Consider the following 17,463-nt stretch of genomic DNA (forward strand, 5'->3'; position numbering starts at 1 on the left):
TATCAAATCTCCAACTGATCTCAGCAAACACAAATTAATTAATGAAACAACTTATTGAGTAGTTGATTTAATATTGTATTTATAAGTTTGACGTTACACAATACAAAGTAAACAAAGGATGACGCCATTAAACTTTTAACAGTTCTCCACCACATAACTATCCCAATTTTGCAATTCACCAAGCTAGACACTCAAAGTAAAGGCAAACACAAACACAGAATGAATGAGAAAAACGAGCCCTTCCTAAATTTACTGTAAAAATTCAACTTAAATGCCCACACATCGACTTAAATGACTTAATATTTCACTCTAGTCCTTAAACCTGAAAATAACAAACATTTTGGTTTCCTGTGGAATGTTTTGTGTGTGTATAATAATAGATTTTGACTTATAAAAAGGTATGTTAACATTACTTGAAGAGACGTTCAGGTTTACAGGTACCTGAACCACAAGTCTGCAGCGGCTCATCAAAATTCTAAACAAGGTCCACGTTTCTCCTTGTCAAAAAAGTAAATTCATGTCGTAAATAAACGTGGTTGATGTAGTCCTTATTCAGTTGGCCTACAAATTGACGTCACGGAGGCGCAGCCGGTTACGCCCAAGTCACGTGCTGCTGCGACTTCTCACGCTCTTGGTTCCTCTGGCAGCGAGCTGTAGCCGAACGGAGGTGAACATGGCCGATGTGTCTGAGAGGACGTTACAGGTCGCTATAGTCGTTTCGTTTGCGGCCGGTTTTATCGCCGGCTGGCAGGCAAACAGGATGAGGAGAAGGTTCTTGGACTGGCGGAAAAAAAGGTTACAGGACAAGCTCGCAGAAACACAGAAGAAGCTAGACCTGTCTTGACACATGCACTACAGCTAAATGCAGCCGAACTGGTGAGACCTGGAGTCATTATTGTACTTACAGTAGCTTAAATGACTTTTGTTTGACGCTTTAACTAGTTTAACAGCTCTTTCTCTTTCTAGTGCCTCGGTCATCAAAGCTTGATATAGTATTCCTGGTTTACGAACAGAATGAGGAGTCTGTAACAGCAACTCTCCAGCGCTCAGCAGGATCAAGCCTTCAACCTTGGATCAAAGAGACCGTCTACAGGCTGGAGCAAATCAGTGCAACTTTCTCAAGGACTTTAAAAACTCGGCAGAATGTTGTATTTATGAGATTTTTTTTCTTCCATGTTTGTTCAAGCCATAAATCCTGTTACCATGTCTGTGCTTTTACTTTGTCGCTGTCATTTGCAATAAATGAAATATTTTATTAAACCGTTGGCTCATTAATATAAAAGGTAATCGACACATTATTGTTGTACCATTGAGTTTAAGTTTAATCCAACTAAAGTAAGCTGTTGACAACACTGTGTATATCTTATTAATTACCAGACCCTCAAATCAGGGAATGGAGATCTGTATTTATAATGTACTTGAAAGTTAACATGACTTTCCCACAGGCTTGTAAGATATTTAAGGTAGTATTTAGAACTGGAAATCACATATTTGTGTAGAAAACTGGAATATGTAATGTATGGGCAAATATGCTGAGGTCCCTGATTTAAACTTTTTCTTTATGCATTTTTATTTACTTTAACAGAAGCACTTTTCCAAGAAACCGGTTTTACCAGATTACAGTCACAGCCCAAAGCAGAAATGAATTAACTTTGTCATAACAAAACCACATTGCAGGAATTAAGATATCTTATATAAACAAAATTAACGACAACTAAAATTCTTTGCTTTTAACTCCACAGCAATAGTATATTTATTTTTTTAAATACGTTTATTTATTGGACTCAATTTAAGTTTACTTAAAAAAAACACGTGTTCTAAATTTGTTTAATTCCATGCACATGAAATTCGCCAAATAAAGTCATAGTTAAAAAAAAATCACAAATACATTTTCATAGCTGAGCCTGTGCACCGATACTATCCATCCTAAATCCTATGTGATATTAGTAATTTTCAATACTATTTAGAGCAGATGGGGTGGATAGTATGCGCACTGGGGCACAGGGTTTGACTGCACTTCTATGCGCTCTCTAACGGCTCTCGCGCGCAGTGATGACGTAATAACAGCGTCGCGTAAAAGTATCTTAGCAACGCTACTCGGAGCTTCTGTCATGGCGCCTCTGACGCCTTCTATTGTATTGAACCTGAGCGCGATTGGGAGGTTTCAAATCGCACATTTAAAAATACCTTGCATGATCGAATTAGACAACGAATAAGCAATGCCTCCGAAAAGGAGAGGACCTCTTCAGACGGTCCAAAGAGAAACGGATGACATCAAGAGAAAGGTTGATTAAATAAACTGTATGTTCTGTTCTTTTGCTGATACGTACTTGATTTTGTATTAAACCTCAGCTTACTCTTATCTGTCCGGAAGGTGGACGCTTTGGTGCAGCATGCTGCTAAACCAGATGCGTCAGACAGGACTGAGACCCTGGAGAGGTAATGAAGTCTCTTCTCTGTTTTGTTTTTGAACGTCTCTACATCAACAGTTCAAATAGCGCATAGTTTATGTGTTTTACAGTTGTTAGGTGTTTTTTAAATTATGGTATGTGATGGCGTTGCATTTCAGGTGCAAAGAGTTACAGCGCGCTTTGGAGGAAATTATGAAGACTCTGAAGAAATTATCCAAAGTAATGTTCATGTCTGTGTATTGGTATTGTCACGTTACGTTATATATATATATATATATATATATATATATATATATATATATATATATATATATATATATATATTTCTAAAAGTACATACTCTCTCTCTCTCTTTCTTTCTTTCTTATGAATGTTTACTGAACCCTATACAATGTATCGTGTTAGATCCTGCTATTATGCTGAACTCTAATGTGTGCAGGCAGATGAGCCTGCTCCAGTGGGGAATTATGACCAGACTAAGAGGGAAGAAGAGAAGCGTATGCTGACTTTACATGAGCGTCTACAGTCTCTTGCTCTTCAGCTGCAGCCACACGATGAGTACGTATCCTCATCCACTCGAACAAGTCTTACTCGCCTGTCCAGCACAGATCACGCATTCAAACAAACCACTAAACCATCTTAGATCCATATGAAACTTTTAAAATGTAAATATTTAATGCCATTGTTTTTTTTCTTGGCTGTGTAGGACAGCTGGACCTAGTTCGTCCCAGACCGATCAGGAGAGCGACGAGGAAAATAGTGATGAAGAAGATGAGAGCACTGAGGATGAAGATGCTGAAGAAGAAGTACAGGACGATAATGAGGATGATGATGATGCTGACAGTGGTGATGAGGATATTGGTCCAGCTGCCTCAGGGCAGGAACCTATCTCCTACATTGCTCTCAGTGTGTTTACGGGTGAGGAAGAAGGGGACCTCAGCATCCAGGTAACTGTCTAACATTTTATATTAGGTGCTGAATACTTTAATCCAGGTTATTTTCCTCAACTGAGCATTTTGTCTTTTTTGTTTCAGAAAGGAGAGGTTTTGAGAGTTCTCTCTAAGAATAAGGATGGATGGTGGCTGGCTCAAAACTCAAAAGGCCAGAAGGGCCTGGTTCCCAAAACCTTCCTGAAGGTGCATATAATAACACAGGCACTCAGTGAATGCATTTACATGCACAATCTAAACTTTAAGTAACTTGTATTTCAAATGACTACATTTTTTTGTCTTTTAATTCAGTTTTGCTTTTTAAATGAGCAAGCTGCTTAGTTCTTAGTAAAGAGTCAATTTTGACTTGAAGATTGGAAGAAAAAAACATTTTACTGCTTTAATATTGTTTTACAGTGCTATTGTTTTTATCGACATTTTCACATTTTGCTTTTGCATCTTTATGTCAATTGAATAAATTAACCCGAAGAATCGCATCTGTAAATGCGTCTTAACCGTGCATTTTCAGATGTCTTCTCCGCAGGATATTGAGAGAGAAAATGAGGATGAGGGGGAGAGTGAAGAGGAAGAAGAGGATTCTGACATGAAGTCCAGGTGATATTTCCTCTCTCTCCTCTAGAGAGCAGCATTGTTTTCATATTTTGTTCTTAACACAAATTTCTGAAGTTGACAGGAATTAAACAGAAGATTAAGTTAATATGTAGCCTTTACTAAAACGTTTAAATACTGTTTCTTGTCTAACTAGCAAAACATCCAATTGGAACACAGTACGTAAGGCTGTTACTGAGGTAAATTCTATTTCCATAATTACACCCTTAAATAATACTTCACTCAAAAATGAAAATTTTGCTCATGTACTTACCCTCATGTGCTTGTGTGTTGTTTCTGCAGATAGATGCTACCGATGTGCTTTCAGCAATGGGTGCCATCCCACCAGGTTTCAGACCCTCAACCCTCTCCAGACTCCAAGAAGAAGGTCCCTTCCTGTCTCTTTCTTTTTCAAAAACTATAGATGAAACGCCATTTTCAGTCTTTAAAGTGCCTAGTTACCTAAATGCAGTTTATTTGGTTTGTTTTACATTGAACATCTGAATTCAGATTTTATAACCATATATTACAGTTGTATCATGTGTATATCTTTTGTGTGTGTGTGTGTGTGTGTTTGTGCCAAGCAGGGAGATCCTATAGAGCAAGTCACTTTATTCAGCCCAAGCTTAGCCAGTCACAACTCTCCTTTAAAGATCTCCATATGGACCCAGACACAGGCAAGGTACCTAGCGGCAACGCACATGCTAGTTACATTTACTAAGATTTTTTTTTTTTAATAAATAAATGCTGCATTTGTTTGATAAATACAAAGTATTACAGTTAGTAATCACAATTTAAAACTTTTTTTTAGCAGTCATTATTCCAGTCTTCAGTGTCACATGATTTTTCAAAAATCATTCTTACACAGAAACTGTAATCCTTTTATTCAGGAAGTAAAATAGGAACAGTAAAGGTGTATGTTAAATAAAAAATGTTTTTAACATTTATTATAATAAGAACCATAATTAATACATGAGCACCAAAAGTAACAGAGCAACAATTTAGTATATTATAATGATTTCTGAAGTCTACTGTAATAGCTGCTAAAAACTTTAAAAGTTATTGAAATAGAATTTATTTTATTTTAAATTGCAATAATATTTCAAATATGTACAGCATCGGTGAGAGTAAGCTTCTTAAAAAAATTAACATAATTACGTGAAGCATTTGACCAGTAGTATATAGAGAAAGAAATAAAGTTGTAGGTGTGTATTTGCCCAGGTTCACGGCCGGCCATCTAGAGTGAGTTTAACCCTGACCCTGTGGAGCTGTCGAATGATCCCACCCCCCGGGGTTGGGTTACAGGTGCTCAGCAGGCACGTTCGGCTCTGTGCATTTAATGGAACTCAGGTAACACACACACACACACACACACACACACATACTGCTGCACCTACAACCAGAATGATTGCCCCTTTATGAGCTTGAGAAAGACCGATTTGCATACAAATGCTTTTTGAAAAGATTGAGTAATGATTTATGGTTTGATTCTGAAATTAAGTGTGGCTCGTGTGGAAGCGTAATCAGGGTGGAACCATTTGTAATCTAAAACAAATAATGAAGCATCATGGGATTAGCAGCTAAAACGCTTAAATCAATACAGTTGCAATCCTAAAGCATGAGTGTAATATACTACAGCATATTTGAGTCTTGAGTGTTAACAGTTTAATCATTGCTTAGTATCTGTATAATATGTCTTTCACAACTCATAACAATATTATGGTGTAATGTCCAGCGTTCATTGTGTAGAGTTCACCTGTTCTTTGATGTTTCCGAATTGGTCACTTAAGTCATTGCAAACGGCAGAATAATTCTAATGCACATTCAAAACCCATTTGTCTTCCCAACAATTCCAGCAAACAGGTGTTGTGTGACACAAATGCAGTGTACATTGTGGCACTGTTTTCTCTCACTCATTGTTCCATTGTTAAGTTTACTTTTTCTTTGTCAGGTTTTGAGTAACATTCACACAGTCAGAGCCACTTACAACTCCAAGAGCCCAAAAACCTGGAGTTTTTCTCCACGGGTAAGACTAAGCTACACTAAAACACAACGTAGGATTTAATCATGGGAATAAAGAAAATTTAAAGATTTTGATTTTGTCATTTACAATGTAAATAAAAATACTGCACTGTAGACATATCACAAATTGTAATTTGTAATAAAATATTAAATTAAACATACCGAATTTTTACCAGTTTTTCACCTCACTTTATATACATTTGTGTAATCTTATCCTTGTAATCCGCATTTTTTTCTGTGTGTGTATTTGAGATGACTGGGATGCTGCCCTGTCTTCTGGATGGAGACTGTTTCCTGCGTTGTGACTCTGAATCTCCTGATCTTGGTATTCTGTTTGAATTGGGTGTAACCTACATAAGAAATGTGAGCAACTATTTCTTGCAATAAAAATTCTGTCGTTTAGACAATCATATGACGGTTTTCCCCGTCTAACCTCTGAAAGATAAAAGATCGCTCATCTATTACCCTCTCGAATATTTCCTTAAACACACACACAGCCATCTCTATGAAAGAAATTATTAGAGAAAATTCTGTCATTTACTCATCTGTAAAGATAATATTCTTCTGTGGGTATTTTGAACAACATCAGAGTTCATTGACATCCGTTGTATTTTTCTAAACATCACCTTTCATGTTCCACAGAAGTAGTTTTGGAACAACGGTAAATGACAAACCTTTAATGCCTTTACTAATGGACCGAAGTGGTGTGACTATCTACAAAGCTGTCTTCCATATTTTGAATTTGCTATTTGCTAACGATCTCAGTATCCAGCATAAGCCAACTTGCACAAGAGTAACAGGGTTCTTTGGTAAGAATTTCGGTGCTGTCTTTCAGTCCACAGGAGAGAGAGGAGACCTCAGCTGTGGCTGGGCGTTCCTTAAACTGTTTGATGAAAGTGGAGCCCTCATTGCTCTACGGTAAACACTGTTTCACTTATTAGAATGTGACAAATGCATAGCAGTTACGTTTTTTTCCCCTTACATACAAACTATTTGCATGTGTGTGCAGGACACAAGAGCTCACTATCCATGGTGGAACACCATTTGAGAAAGACACTGATTCGGATACCACATCTACCAAAAGAGGTAACGTTCTCTTACAAAGTCACACGAACAAAATTATATACAAACTGATCTCTACTGTTCTGTCGTCAGGTTATCCTACCGGTGTGTTTCAGCAGATGTTGCTGTCCAGAAAGATCCCTAAACTTGTTGTTAAGCTCAAATCAGTAAACACACGCAGACGAGAGCTTCTCAAGTAAGACTGTCTACACACTAGAGTATACAGTATATTAATATTTAAAAATGTGGGTTAGTATGATTCTTTTGTTTTTTGTTTTTAGATAACTTTTTTTTACGGTCATGGATGCTCTTTATTTGACCAAAATAAAAAATATAAAAATAAAGTTGTTACATTTTTAAAATGTAATTTATTCCTGTGACGTGAAAGCTGAATTTTTGGCAGACATTACACCGGTCTTTAGTGCCTTATGATCTTTAGGAAAACATTCTAATTTGCTGATACGCTGCACAAAAATATTTTGTATCATCCTCTGTGTTATTCTGAAACAGTTATACTGCTGAATTTTTTATGATACATTTTCAAAGGATTCGAGGAAAGAGCATTTTTTTTGATCAACTGAATGCTTCCTTGCTGAACGAAAAAAAAGTTTCAAAAAGTTAACGGTAGCTTAGATTTTTGTCATCAACTTAGTTCCACAGTGTTTTTTTTTTTAAATGAGTATTTATGAAAAATGAAATATTCATATATTTTTTCCCTTAAATGTTTAAGTCTTCTGCCAGACACTATAGTAGGAAGTCTGTCTACATTACATCTCCTGGCAACATACAGGCAAATACTCACTGATGCTCTTTTATTGGACCGAGTCACCATGAACAATGCAGGTAACACACACACACACACACTTTTTTAAATCTCCTTATTAGTTTTGTCTTGGTGCTCAATGTGACAGAAAGCCACAACACTAGAATTTTTATATATATATATATATATATATATATATATATATATATATATATATATATATATATATATATATAGATGTAATGTAAATATGTAACAAATGTAAAAGTGATTGTAAATAGCTTGGGATCTGTCTTCTACCTAGATCTGATCTGTAGCTCGGTTCTAGCATCCTTTCCTGATGTTCTAGATCAGCCAGACCTGATGGATGCATTTAGGGTGAGACTGGTCAAACAAACACACAGTTTTACTTGCTGTGTTCTCATTTAGTAAATACTATTTTTTGTATATATATAAATAAGCATAGTTACTACCCTGTACCTGAACCCTACATTTAAAATAAATGTTTTTGCATTAAATTTTTTTATTAAAGGCCATAATATTATTCAATTATTATTATTATTATTATTATTATTATTATTATTATTATTAAATGTAATATATTTGTTTATAATTCCCATTTACATTTATTCTTAAATTTACTTTTAAAATATTTTAATTGATTTACCAGTTGAGAACATGGCCACAGGGGATTTAAATTTTTATTTAAATTAACTTCTTGAGACAAAAATATATCATCATATGCATGGGTGTATAATGTTATAAATGGGGTAGATGTTATCAAAAGTACTAAATCTCTTTTTTCTGTTTTCAAAGAAATCATGGACCGAATCAGAGAGCAACCTGAGAAGATCTGATAAGGTATACATTGTGTCGTTATACGACTGAAACAGCATTCCTTTAATCTATACATTCATGCTGTTTCTGTGTATTTCAGAGGGATGTTAACGTGTTAAAGCGGATGTTTGTGAGCGTCTATATGGGCAGCGTGTTTCCATTGTTGTACTCTGCGGAGATGCCTGCTCCCTGGTGGGCGGATGAAGAAGTGGAATCTCAACGTGCTCGTATTATCTACAACCCTTCCCAAAAAACCTCAGTAGAAACTCTGCTGTCCTCTCAATGTTCACATCAAGCCTTTGACATCACACAGGTCACCTATGACCTCATCAGCAGTGCCCAGCATTGATCACTGACGTATCGCATGGACCTCCAAAAGTGTCCTGTTGTATTTTTTCAGTCTTTTTAAAACGTATATTTATATATTACACATATGAATAAAACTATTGAATCTCTCATACCCTGCCCAGAAAGCTTATTCACAATTACGCCATACTGTGCATACAGCGTTTGTTTTCTTTATCCGTGTGTTTGTAAAGCATCCCATGCTCGCCCGTACCTTAAATAATGGTCTATTTTTAAGTACCACACCTCCTAAATACAACTCCTCCCTCTTTCTTTCTCTCGTTTATTTTCTCACACAAAATCATAACTACAAGGTTTAAGTACACACCTCTCTGTCTTTAACACAGGACTCCTATTTAAACATATTCCACTCCTTTTAAAGTAAGCTGTGCACTTAGAAACCTGTTCCCATTCTTTCCGTGTCTGACACACCGCCTCACCCAACCATCCCGAGGTGTGGTATCAGATGCTTATAAAGATGCAGACATGAATCACCATTAATTACTCTGAAGTCTACCGTAGTACCGCTGATGTAAGAATGTGTGATAACATGCTGAATGGCCTCTTATATTGTATTATATAAGTTAGCTGCTCACCCATAACACGTTTCTGTGCGGCAATCACTGTATTGTGAATCACAAGTAGTGCCGTAACCACAATACAGTAGACACTGAATGGAAATGTTCCTCAGTATCCAAATAGTTGTTAATCAATAGGTCACAATCAGTTGCTAAACTAAAGTCAAGCCACTAACACAAGTAGCTAACTACACTGAAGCTCTTCAAGATGCCTTAAAAGTCAGCATAATCTTCTTAAAAAAATATTTAAGATATTTTTATACACCAGGCCTCATCATGTTGCATTGTGAAGAAAGCAATCTCATCAAAAGCTACACACTCATCATTCAAAGCAAAAATCATTCAGGATGGCAGATTCAGTACTTCCAAGTATTTATAAAAATTGTTTAACTAAGTATAGTTAGTGAGTATATGAGTATAGACGCGTTAATTTTTATGCCGCTATATTTGCGCCTTAAAGGAACAGTTCACCCCAAAAAGAAAGAGCTGTCATCATATACTCACCCTCATGTCATTATAGCATCATTTTCTTTTTTTCTATGGAACGGATATATTTTGAAGAATGTTACAACTATTTTTGTTTTAGCAAAAATAGTTGTAACATTCTTCAAAATATATTGTTTGTGAATAAATTATGATTTAGCTTCTGACATTATATACCGGGATAAAACAACGTTTATCTGTTATATTTTTTTTGTTACATTCCATGCGCACAATCTTTAATTGAAAAGTCGTGAATAAAAAATATGTAATATTGTATTAATTTACATTGCAAAAAGCGCCTTTCTGTGTGTGCTGAATAAAGGTTTGTGTATTTTTAAAGGAATGTTTTTCCCTGCTGGTTTCTGTCTCCACACTCCCAGTGTTTACAGAGAAATAATAGAGAACCGGTCTGACAACATTCCATCTCTTAATATTAACCTGTTAGAATTCCACCCTCTCCGTAAGCATAGAGTTTCTTCCCTGGCAGCTCAATGCTCATCCAGTCGTAATTGACAGTTACCTGTAAAATCATTTAGTCTTCTATTCTTTAAGACAGCATAAACATGAGTTGTCATATGATGAGTAAACTTGTTAAATACATTTTTTTTTTTTTTTTGGAAATGTGAGTATTTACGTGTGTCTCGAGCCTGCCTGAAGGGGTGGGATTCCAGACCGTTCATATTTCACCACCACACAGGAAACCCGAGTTAGTAAGATGACACGCCTGGGTGACCTGCTGCTGTGGTGACAGAAAAGCATTGGAGCCCAAAGTCAACACACACACACACACACACACACACTGTCTGGACAGAGAATATAGATGTTTGAGATGATTATACGAGTTAACACTTTTTAAAAAAACGATTCCAGATGAATTTAGAAACTGTAAAGTCCCACCTCAAGTGTAATAAAGTCTGTCCGTGTAAGTGTGTTCCTATATGTTGATAGTCACTAAAATCAAATTTGCTTTGAATTAAGCAGAAAACAAATTCAAAGCAAATCTATTATACCTAAAATCCCTGAAACTTTGTATATGAAACGAGTTTAATTCCTCTGCCCTTAGCGTTCAATCTTCTTGAAGCAGTCGAATTTGCTCAAGGTCACTGAGTTAATAGGTCATCCCACCTTGTGACTGAATTATTAACCTTTTTGCTTTTAGCTTTAATGTCTTTTTTTTTTTCATTTAAACATGAGACATCTGTACAGTTTTCTATGGCTGCTCATTTTCATTTAATTAAAAATATATTTTTTTCTTTTTAAAATGGGAGCCAATGTCTGCACCAGAGAAAATAGTAATTGTAGTAGTTATAGGCGTTTCTTTCATAATTGTAACATAATTTCTTGTGATAGTGACTTCATGTAACAAAATTTGATGATATATTTCAAAACAGGACTCCACAAAAGACGCTTAAAAAAGACATTAAAAGACATTTTCCGCGTTGATGTTGCACCCACATTTTTATTTGTGCATTGCTTTGTTTTATTTTAGGCGTGAAGGAAATCTCTTAATGCAACTTTACAGAAGAGGTACTAGTTCTTACCGTGCAATTATGACCTTACTGCTCACGATGAGATCTTATTTAAAATGTTATTTTATATATACTACGTCTGCAGAAGTAATGTATAAGAGATATCTTAAATACCTTGCACAGCATATTGTAATTAATTCGATTCAGTGTTTTAATCGATTGACTGTCCTATTGTTTACATAGCAGTGATGGTGAACCGTGGCTACCAGTGGAAGCAAAAGAAAAACATATCGTTTATAAAAATTTCATGTAATTGTTACCGTAGGTAACCAGATCAGAAGAGAAACAAACAGGCATTGTTTGGAGCTGTGCAACACTACGAGTGTTCCCATGAGCAACCAGGTGTGTGTATGTGTGTCTTCATCAGACACCAGATCCACCAGCCACTCAGACAAAGGTAAGTTTCTGTAAGAGTCGATCTGTCCGACACACAGCCTCTCACCCTGGGGAAAGAGAGAGAGTGTTTGTCAGTGTGTGTGTGTGTGTGTGTGTGTGTGTGTGTGTTTGCAGACATCTCTCTATCTAGTTTGCTGATGTGCATTGCAAAAGTCAGTGAAACCTTACATTTGATCAGTTTTTACACATTATATTTACCATGCACACACACACACACACACCTGCTGCTGCTGGATGTTTAACAGGTTTTGGTGTCAACCGAGCTCCCTGGATCTGATGCTTAAACATTCACATGAATTGTTTCCACATAGTAAATATTTCTACCTGGAACACAATCACTTGAAAGGAATTTTATTTGTTCAACTCACTCATGGGCTCACTCAAATGCACTGCTTCTAATGTGTTTTACCTCTGAGCAACAGGACAGTGCCATAAAATTCTGCTCATGCGTTTTAAGTTACCTTTCAACTTAATGTGCATTTAACACATTCTTTTGAATATCCTTTATAGTTGTGTAGTTTACCAATCAGATTTAAGATGTTAGCTGCTTGTTTAATTTGATTGCTGAATTTCATTCTATTTAATCCATTCAAATGGATTAAAAGTTTACTTTAAGCATTTTAGTTTCCAGCGTGCTTAGCACAGGGCTTGCTTTAGGAGAGTAAATGCTGAAGTGAAGCGTTGTTTTATGGTTAAGTGAAGGGAAAGGCCAGTTAATGTTTAATATTCAGCTATGCTTGACATTTAAAAGAGATTTTGTTGTGATAAAGACATTCGTGGTGTTCTGGCTGCAGAAACAAAAATGAATGTCAAACACTAAGCCATTATGTAAGTAAATAAGAAATCTATGTTTAAAATTAAGGACAGAAGGTGTTTAAAATTCAAACAGAGTTAGTACGCTCATATATTTTGTACAGCATCTCAATATGAACTTGGCGACATATGGATACATGGATTACAAATACACAAAGATATGCAAATCTGCAAACGTCTTCATACAAACATTTACCGCAGGCACTTACATTGCAGGAATAAATGATTCTGACTTCATGAAGAAAATAGCAACACAAGAGCTGTACTGACACAAATCACGGAAGGTTTTTTTTTCTAATATGGCTCTTAACATTCTCCTGCATCGAGTCAAACACCTCTCACTTCCTGCAGTTAATGATGTTATCAGCCTGGCTTTGCATTACGTCCTGCAGCAGCTGGACAGCTCTCACGCTTACATGTTTAGAGACTTCCACTATGCTTTCAGTTTCTAAAAATGTACAGATCTGATTTGTTTTGAACTAGTTAAGCAAAGGCCACTTATAGTATAGTCTAACCCAGTTTCAAAATAAATAAATAATGAAATACAAATCTGTGGATGTATAAATACAACAGAAGCCAACCAAGCATCCATTTCCTAAGTGTAATGTTGTCTATATTCAGTTCATATACTTCAGTTAGAAGTGCACATGATGCAGAAAACAGAATAGAGAGGGATGTTATAGATAAGGGAGAATTTTAAAAGTCTTAGTTCATCTATCATCTAATGTTTTTGACATTAGTGCCACAGACACAATGGCTTCTTCAGTGATCATGATGCCCAGTGGGAGTAAGATTTTTTACCACCATGCCCGATCTTCTCTTCATTCCAGAGTTCATAAGTATGCAATCAGCAAATCATACATTCCATTACTATTTTAATAACCACCTAATTTAATTGATCCTGAAAGTCTCAATGTTTGGATGACAGACAGAATAAAGCTCAGGGTCTAGATCATTGGAGGTGATGGAGATTTAACAATCGGATTAAATGGTGTATGGTGAACCTGTTTCCACTTCATTTAATGTCAGTCAAATGAGTCAAGGCACTTGTTTCGGATTATCTTCGCTATAATCAAACTTTCTGTGGCACACCTTGCAACAATTATGTTTTTTTCTTGTAAATGTATTTCAATTAATACTTACGAGAAATGCCATGTACTGTGTTTTTGACAGTTGCTTTAGATTTGTGTGCACAAAGAGCACTAAATTCAGTTTGCACTCTGTTTATGGAGCCTTCTTGCTTCATTACAGGGCTTCTCAAGTTTGTCTGTTGGCGAACAGCAGTGAACAAAAATGTTAAATAACAAATAATAGACTGCAGCTAACCTTACAAGCGAGCATAGATACGATAGCAAAAAGGGAAGACAAAACCCTTCTCATATCTTTGTCATCACAAAGCATGTGCCCAATAAGACTCTACCCTATTCTGTGGTATTTATGGAAGAAATAAATATGAAGAACCAGAGAACGGTGATAAGGAAGCAGAAAAAGGACACAAACATGACCCAGCTCTAAAGATTTCGGTGGAGGCCACTAGTGTCCACATCAATCCATCAAACACCTGGAACAAACAAACACACAGCAAAAACGAACTTACTTCATATTCCTCATAGACCTGCAAACTACACTTTCAGAAATAAGGTACAAAAGCGGTCACTGGACAATACCTTTTTTTAAAAAGTACACCTTTTGTACATTTTAAGTACTAATACGTACCTTTTGGTACCAAAATGGACTCTTTAGGTACAAACATGTACCTTTTGAAAAGGTACCGTCCCAGTGACAGTTTTTGTACCTTTGTTTCTGAGCCTTCACATTATTTTATATATATATATATATAAAGTGAATCTCAATCCATCCCATTCCCACAGCAGCTTGCATACTGTATTTAAGTTGATTAAATGTAAATTCTAGTGCGTCTGCCCTCATCATCCGGCTCAGGCAGGATATTTCTGTGAGCCCTGCTGCTGTTTATCTAATTCAATGGGTGTGGCAGGAATTTCTTAAGAAATAGTGCCACCTGATCTGGCAACAGGAGCTTTTCACTGGAGGAAATGTTCTGCTTTTACAACCATATGTAGATCAGTTTTTTAACAGTTCATTAACAAATGCATAAATATGAAATTCACACTGACAATGACTTAGATGCTCTAATGAACACGTTTTTGTTGCAGATTTTACTAAATAATAATCCTTGTAAAAATAATGGTTTATTTAATATTGTATTATTTATTTTATTCAGATCACATTAACGCTAGCAACAACAACAAAAAAAGACCCAATACCCAGTTTTCAATAAATAATGTTATTACCAAGATAGTCTCTAAATCCTATGACAAACTTATATTTCCTTTTGAAACAATTTTTTTGGATATTACTACCTAGTACTACTGCAGCATACTTTTTTTTTGCATGGGCTCCAATGTTTAAAGTTTCTCAGACCAACATTAATCCACATGTGACATTAAAAGCCATACATGACATACACTTTCACTTCTGCTATGTGTTTAAGATATAGATATCACGCTATCAGTGCATTCTTTTATGTGCTGCAGTGCTTTTGGCAAATGTCACTATCGAAAAACAAGAAATATCTACCAGCCAAGTGTATCAGCTAGATATTGCTGCTGTGGTTAGACTTGTTTACCATAGATATAGATATGTTTCTCGAAATACTTCTTAAGAACAACGTACACCGATTGTCCTGTTCAGAAAAAAATCTAAGTACTGTCAAAGGAATAGTTTACACAAAAAAATGTTGGAAATTTACTTTTTTTTTTTGTCAAGCGTATCAAGTAAGACACCAAAAAAATAAAAGAACAAAGATGGTTAAGTCAGAACATATCTAAAAAATGATGTACAGGAGCATTAATAATCCTTTTAGCAGTCGGGCTGTCTGTTGCTCTCCTGATGCTGATTTGGTAGCTTTTTTTATTATATACTCAAACTCAGGCCATACACCAATGGATCTTCTGCAATCCAAACAGCTGATAAAAACTTCACAATACTTCACAATATTAAGATTTTATTAAGATTAACATATTTGTGACCGTGGACCACAAAACATAGGTAGCATGAGTATATTTGCAGCAATAGCCAATAGCCATATGCATTAGCTAAGAACTTGACTTGGACATGTTTAAAGGTGATTTTACCAATATTTCAATTTATTTGCTCTTTCCAGATTTTCAAATAGTTGTATCTCAACCAAATAAGGTACTAGATTAACACCAATAACTTTATCTATACTAATAACTATAACTAATATCTATAAGTGTTGTCTAATTTTGAGTTCTTTTTTTCAAATAACTAATTATATATATATATTTTTTTTGCTTTAGAATATAAATATTTATGTGTCCTACTCCTGTTAGGATAAGTTAAAATAAGACTAAGCAGTGACCTTGACATTTAGGAAATTGTAGGATTTCAGGCATGTTGCAGCTTTTGTAAAACAATATTGCATATTGTAAAACACACTGGGTTTGGATCAAACATATAAGCCATTATTCTAGTCCTAAATGTAATGATAACGATGGATGTGATTTAACTTTAGCAAAGCATAAGGCTTGATCAGACTAAGAGTTTTAAGAAAGCTATGCGCAGAACAGATCTTTTTTATTGTTCTATTTCTACTGTTTGACATAACATAAATGACATAAGTGACCATAATATTTTATGCTTTAAAATACAAATCATTTATGCAAGCAGCACATTAAATATTAAATCACTTGTTTCTTGTTGAGTGGTGTAATGTCATTGTTGGATGCGGTTTTTAAAAACCCGTAATAAAAGACATCAGTCAAACTGATTATCCCAACAAACACACCATCCTCAAACCAATGAAGAGAACATCTGAAACAGATCCCTACCTAGCCAACTAACCAGCAGAACGCCAGGAACACGCCTCCTATTTTAACAATTATTTTAAACAACCAACAATGGGATTTTTGAGGAGGTGCTCAGTATGAAACTAGGAGGAGATATGTTTGCTTATGTATGCTATAGATTAAGCTACTGAAAATGGGAAAACAAGTTTTTATATGAAGAATTTGAAGTTATGATCTGATCTGATGACTATGAATGTTAGCTTAGGTTGAGCCGTAAAAGCAAACATAAATATTGTACTGAAATCTAATCTGAAAGTAGCTTTTAAAAATAAATATGTTTAATATGCATTACTTATAATCTCTGTCCGTTATTTGATTGCATCAACATGCAGGCTATGCCAGAAAGTGAGACAGTCAAAAGACTAGGCAATATTTCACAAGAATCATACTCCTACATTACGATTATGGATCCTCGCCCGTATTTTATGCATGTTTGTTTAAAGCTAATATGTCGACATTGTTGAAAACTATGTCCTTGAAGAGAGGGACACTCCTCCTTTTCGACTGTTTCTACACGTTCAGTGTTACCACAGCCCAAATGTTTTGAGCCAAACTTTATTCGCCGCATCTTCCCCTCGGTCAGTGGAGTGTGTTTGCGAACACCTGAGCTGACTGACCTGTTCGATATTACTCAGCCCGTCCTGTTGCCACACTGCACCCACATAAACAAAGCCCGCGTCCTCAGCCTCACATCCCGCTCAGTGAAAGTGGAGCGGCCCGTTGCTCTCCTCACGGAGGGTGTGTCCATACGGAAGTTCAGTAATGGAAGAGCAGGTTTTTCTGGTCTGCAGTGGAC

General features: G+C 35.8%; 2 protein-coding genes and 1 long non-coding RNA gene across 5 annotated transcripts; 2 read left to right on the top strand and 1 right to left on the bottom strand.

Annotated features, from left to right (window-relative positions):
- The first annotated feature begins 596 nt into the window (after positions 1–596).
- On the top strand, positions 597–1,260 carry LOC122362015 (mitoregulin-like). Of its 2 annotated transcripts, none has more exons than XM_043263255.1 (2): positions 597–876; positions 951–1,260. In XM_043263255.1, exon 1 carries the CDS (start codon positions 674–676, stop codon positions 842–844), a length of 171 nt encoding a protein of 56 aa, XP_043119190.1. In that variant the 5' UTR covers positions 597–673; the 3' UTR covers positions 845–876; positions 951–1,260. The 2 variants fall into 2 exon arrangements, with proteins under 2 accessions (XP_043119190.1, XP_043119189.1); XM_043263254.1 differs by having other exon boundaries at positions 610–876; positions 967–1,260.
- Positions 1,261–2,073: 813 nt separating this feature from the next.
- nphp1 (nephronophthisis 1) lies at positions 2,074–9,093 on the top strand. The gene is made up of 20 exons (XM_043262312.1): positions 2,074–2,285; positions 2,375–2,439; positions 2,570–2,630; positions 2,851–2,969; positions 3,118–3,358; positions 3,446–3,547; positions 3,870–3,955; positions 4,107–4,149; positions 4,253–4,337; positions 4,537–4,631; positions 5,171–5,299; positions 5,901–5,975; positions 6,224–6,334; positions 6,807–6,889; positions 6,981–7,057; positions 7,127–7,229; positions 7,764–7,876; positions 8,101–8,174; positions 8,613–8,657; positions 8,734–9,093. Exons 1-20 carry the CDS (start codon positions 2,220–2,222, stop codon positions 8,980–8,982), a joined length of 2,022 nt encoding a protein of 673 aa, XP_043118247.1. The 5' UTR covers positions 2,074–2,219; the 3' UTR covers positions 8,983–9,093.
- A 2,385-nt stretch (positions 9,094–11,478) lies between these two features.
- LOC122361959 lies at positions 11,479–17,358 on the bottom strand. 2 transcript variants are annotated; one of them, XR_006253051.1, is made up of 4 exons: positions 17,285–17,358; positions 14,278–14,338; positions 13,921–14,044; positions 11,479–12,011 (listed from the first exon to the last, which is right to left on the bottom strand). It is a non-coding gene; the product is annotated as an uncharacterized LOC122361959 (long non-coding RNA). The 2 variants fall into 2 exon arrangements; XR_006253050.1 differs by having other exon boundaries at positions 13,921–14,338.
- Between the last annotated feature and the right edge of the window lie 105 nt (positions 17,359–17,463).

This window comes from Puntigrus tetrazona, chromosome 17, assembly GCF_018831695.1.
Source record: "Puntigrus tetrazona isolate hp1 chromosome 17, ASM1883169v1, whole genome shotgun sequence".
Taxonomy (NCBI): domain Eukaryota; kingdom Metazoa; phylum Chordata; class Actinopteri; order Cypriniformes; family Cyprinidae; genus Puntigrus; species Puntigrus tetrazona.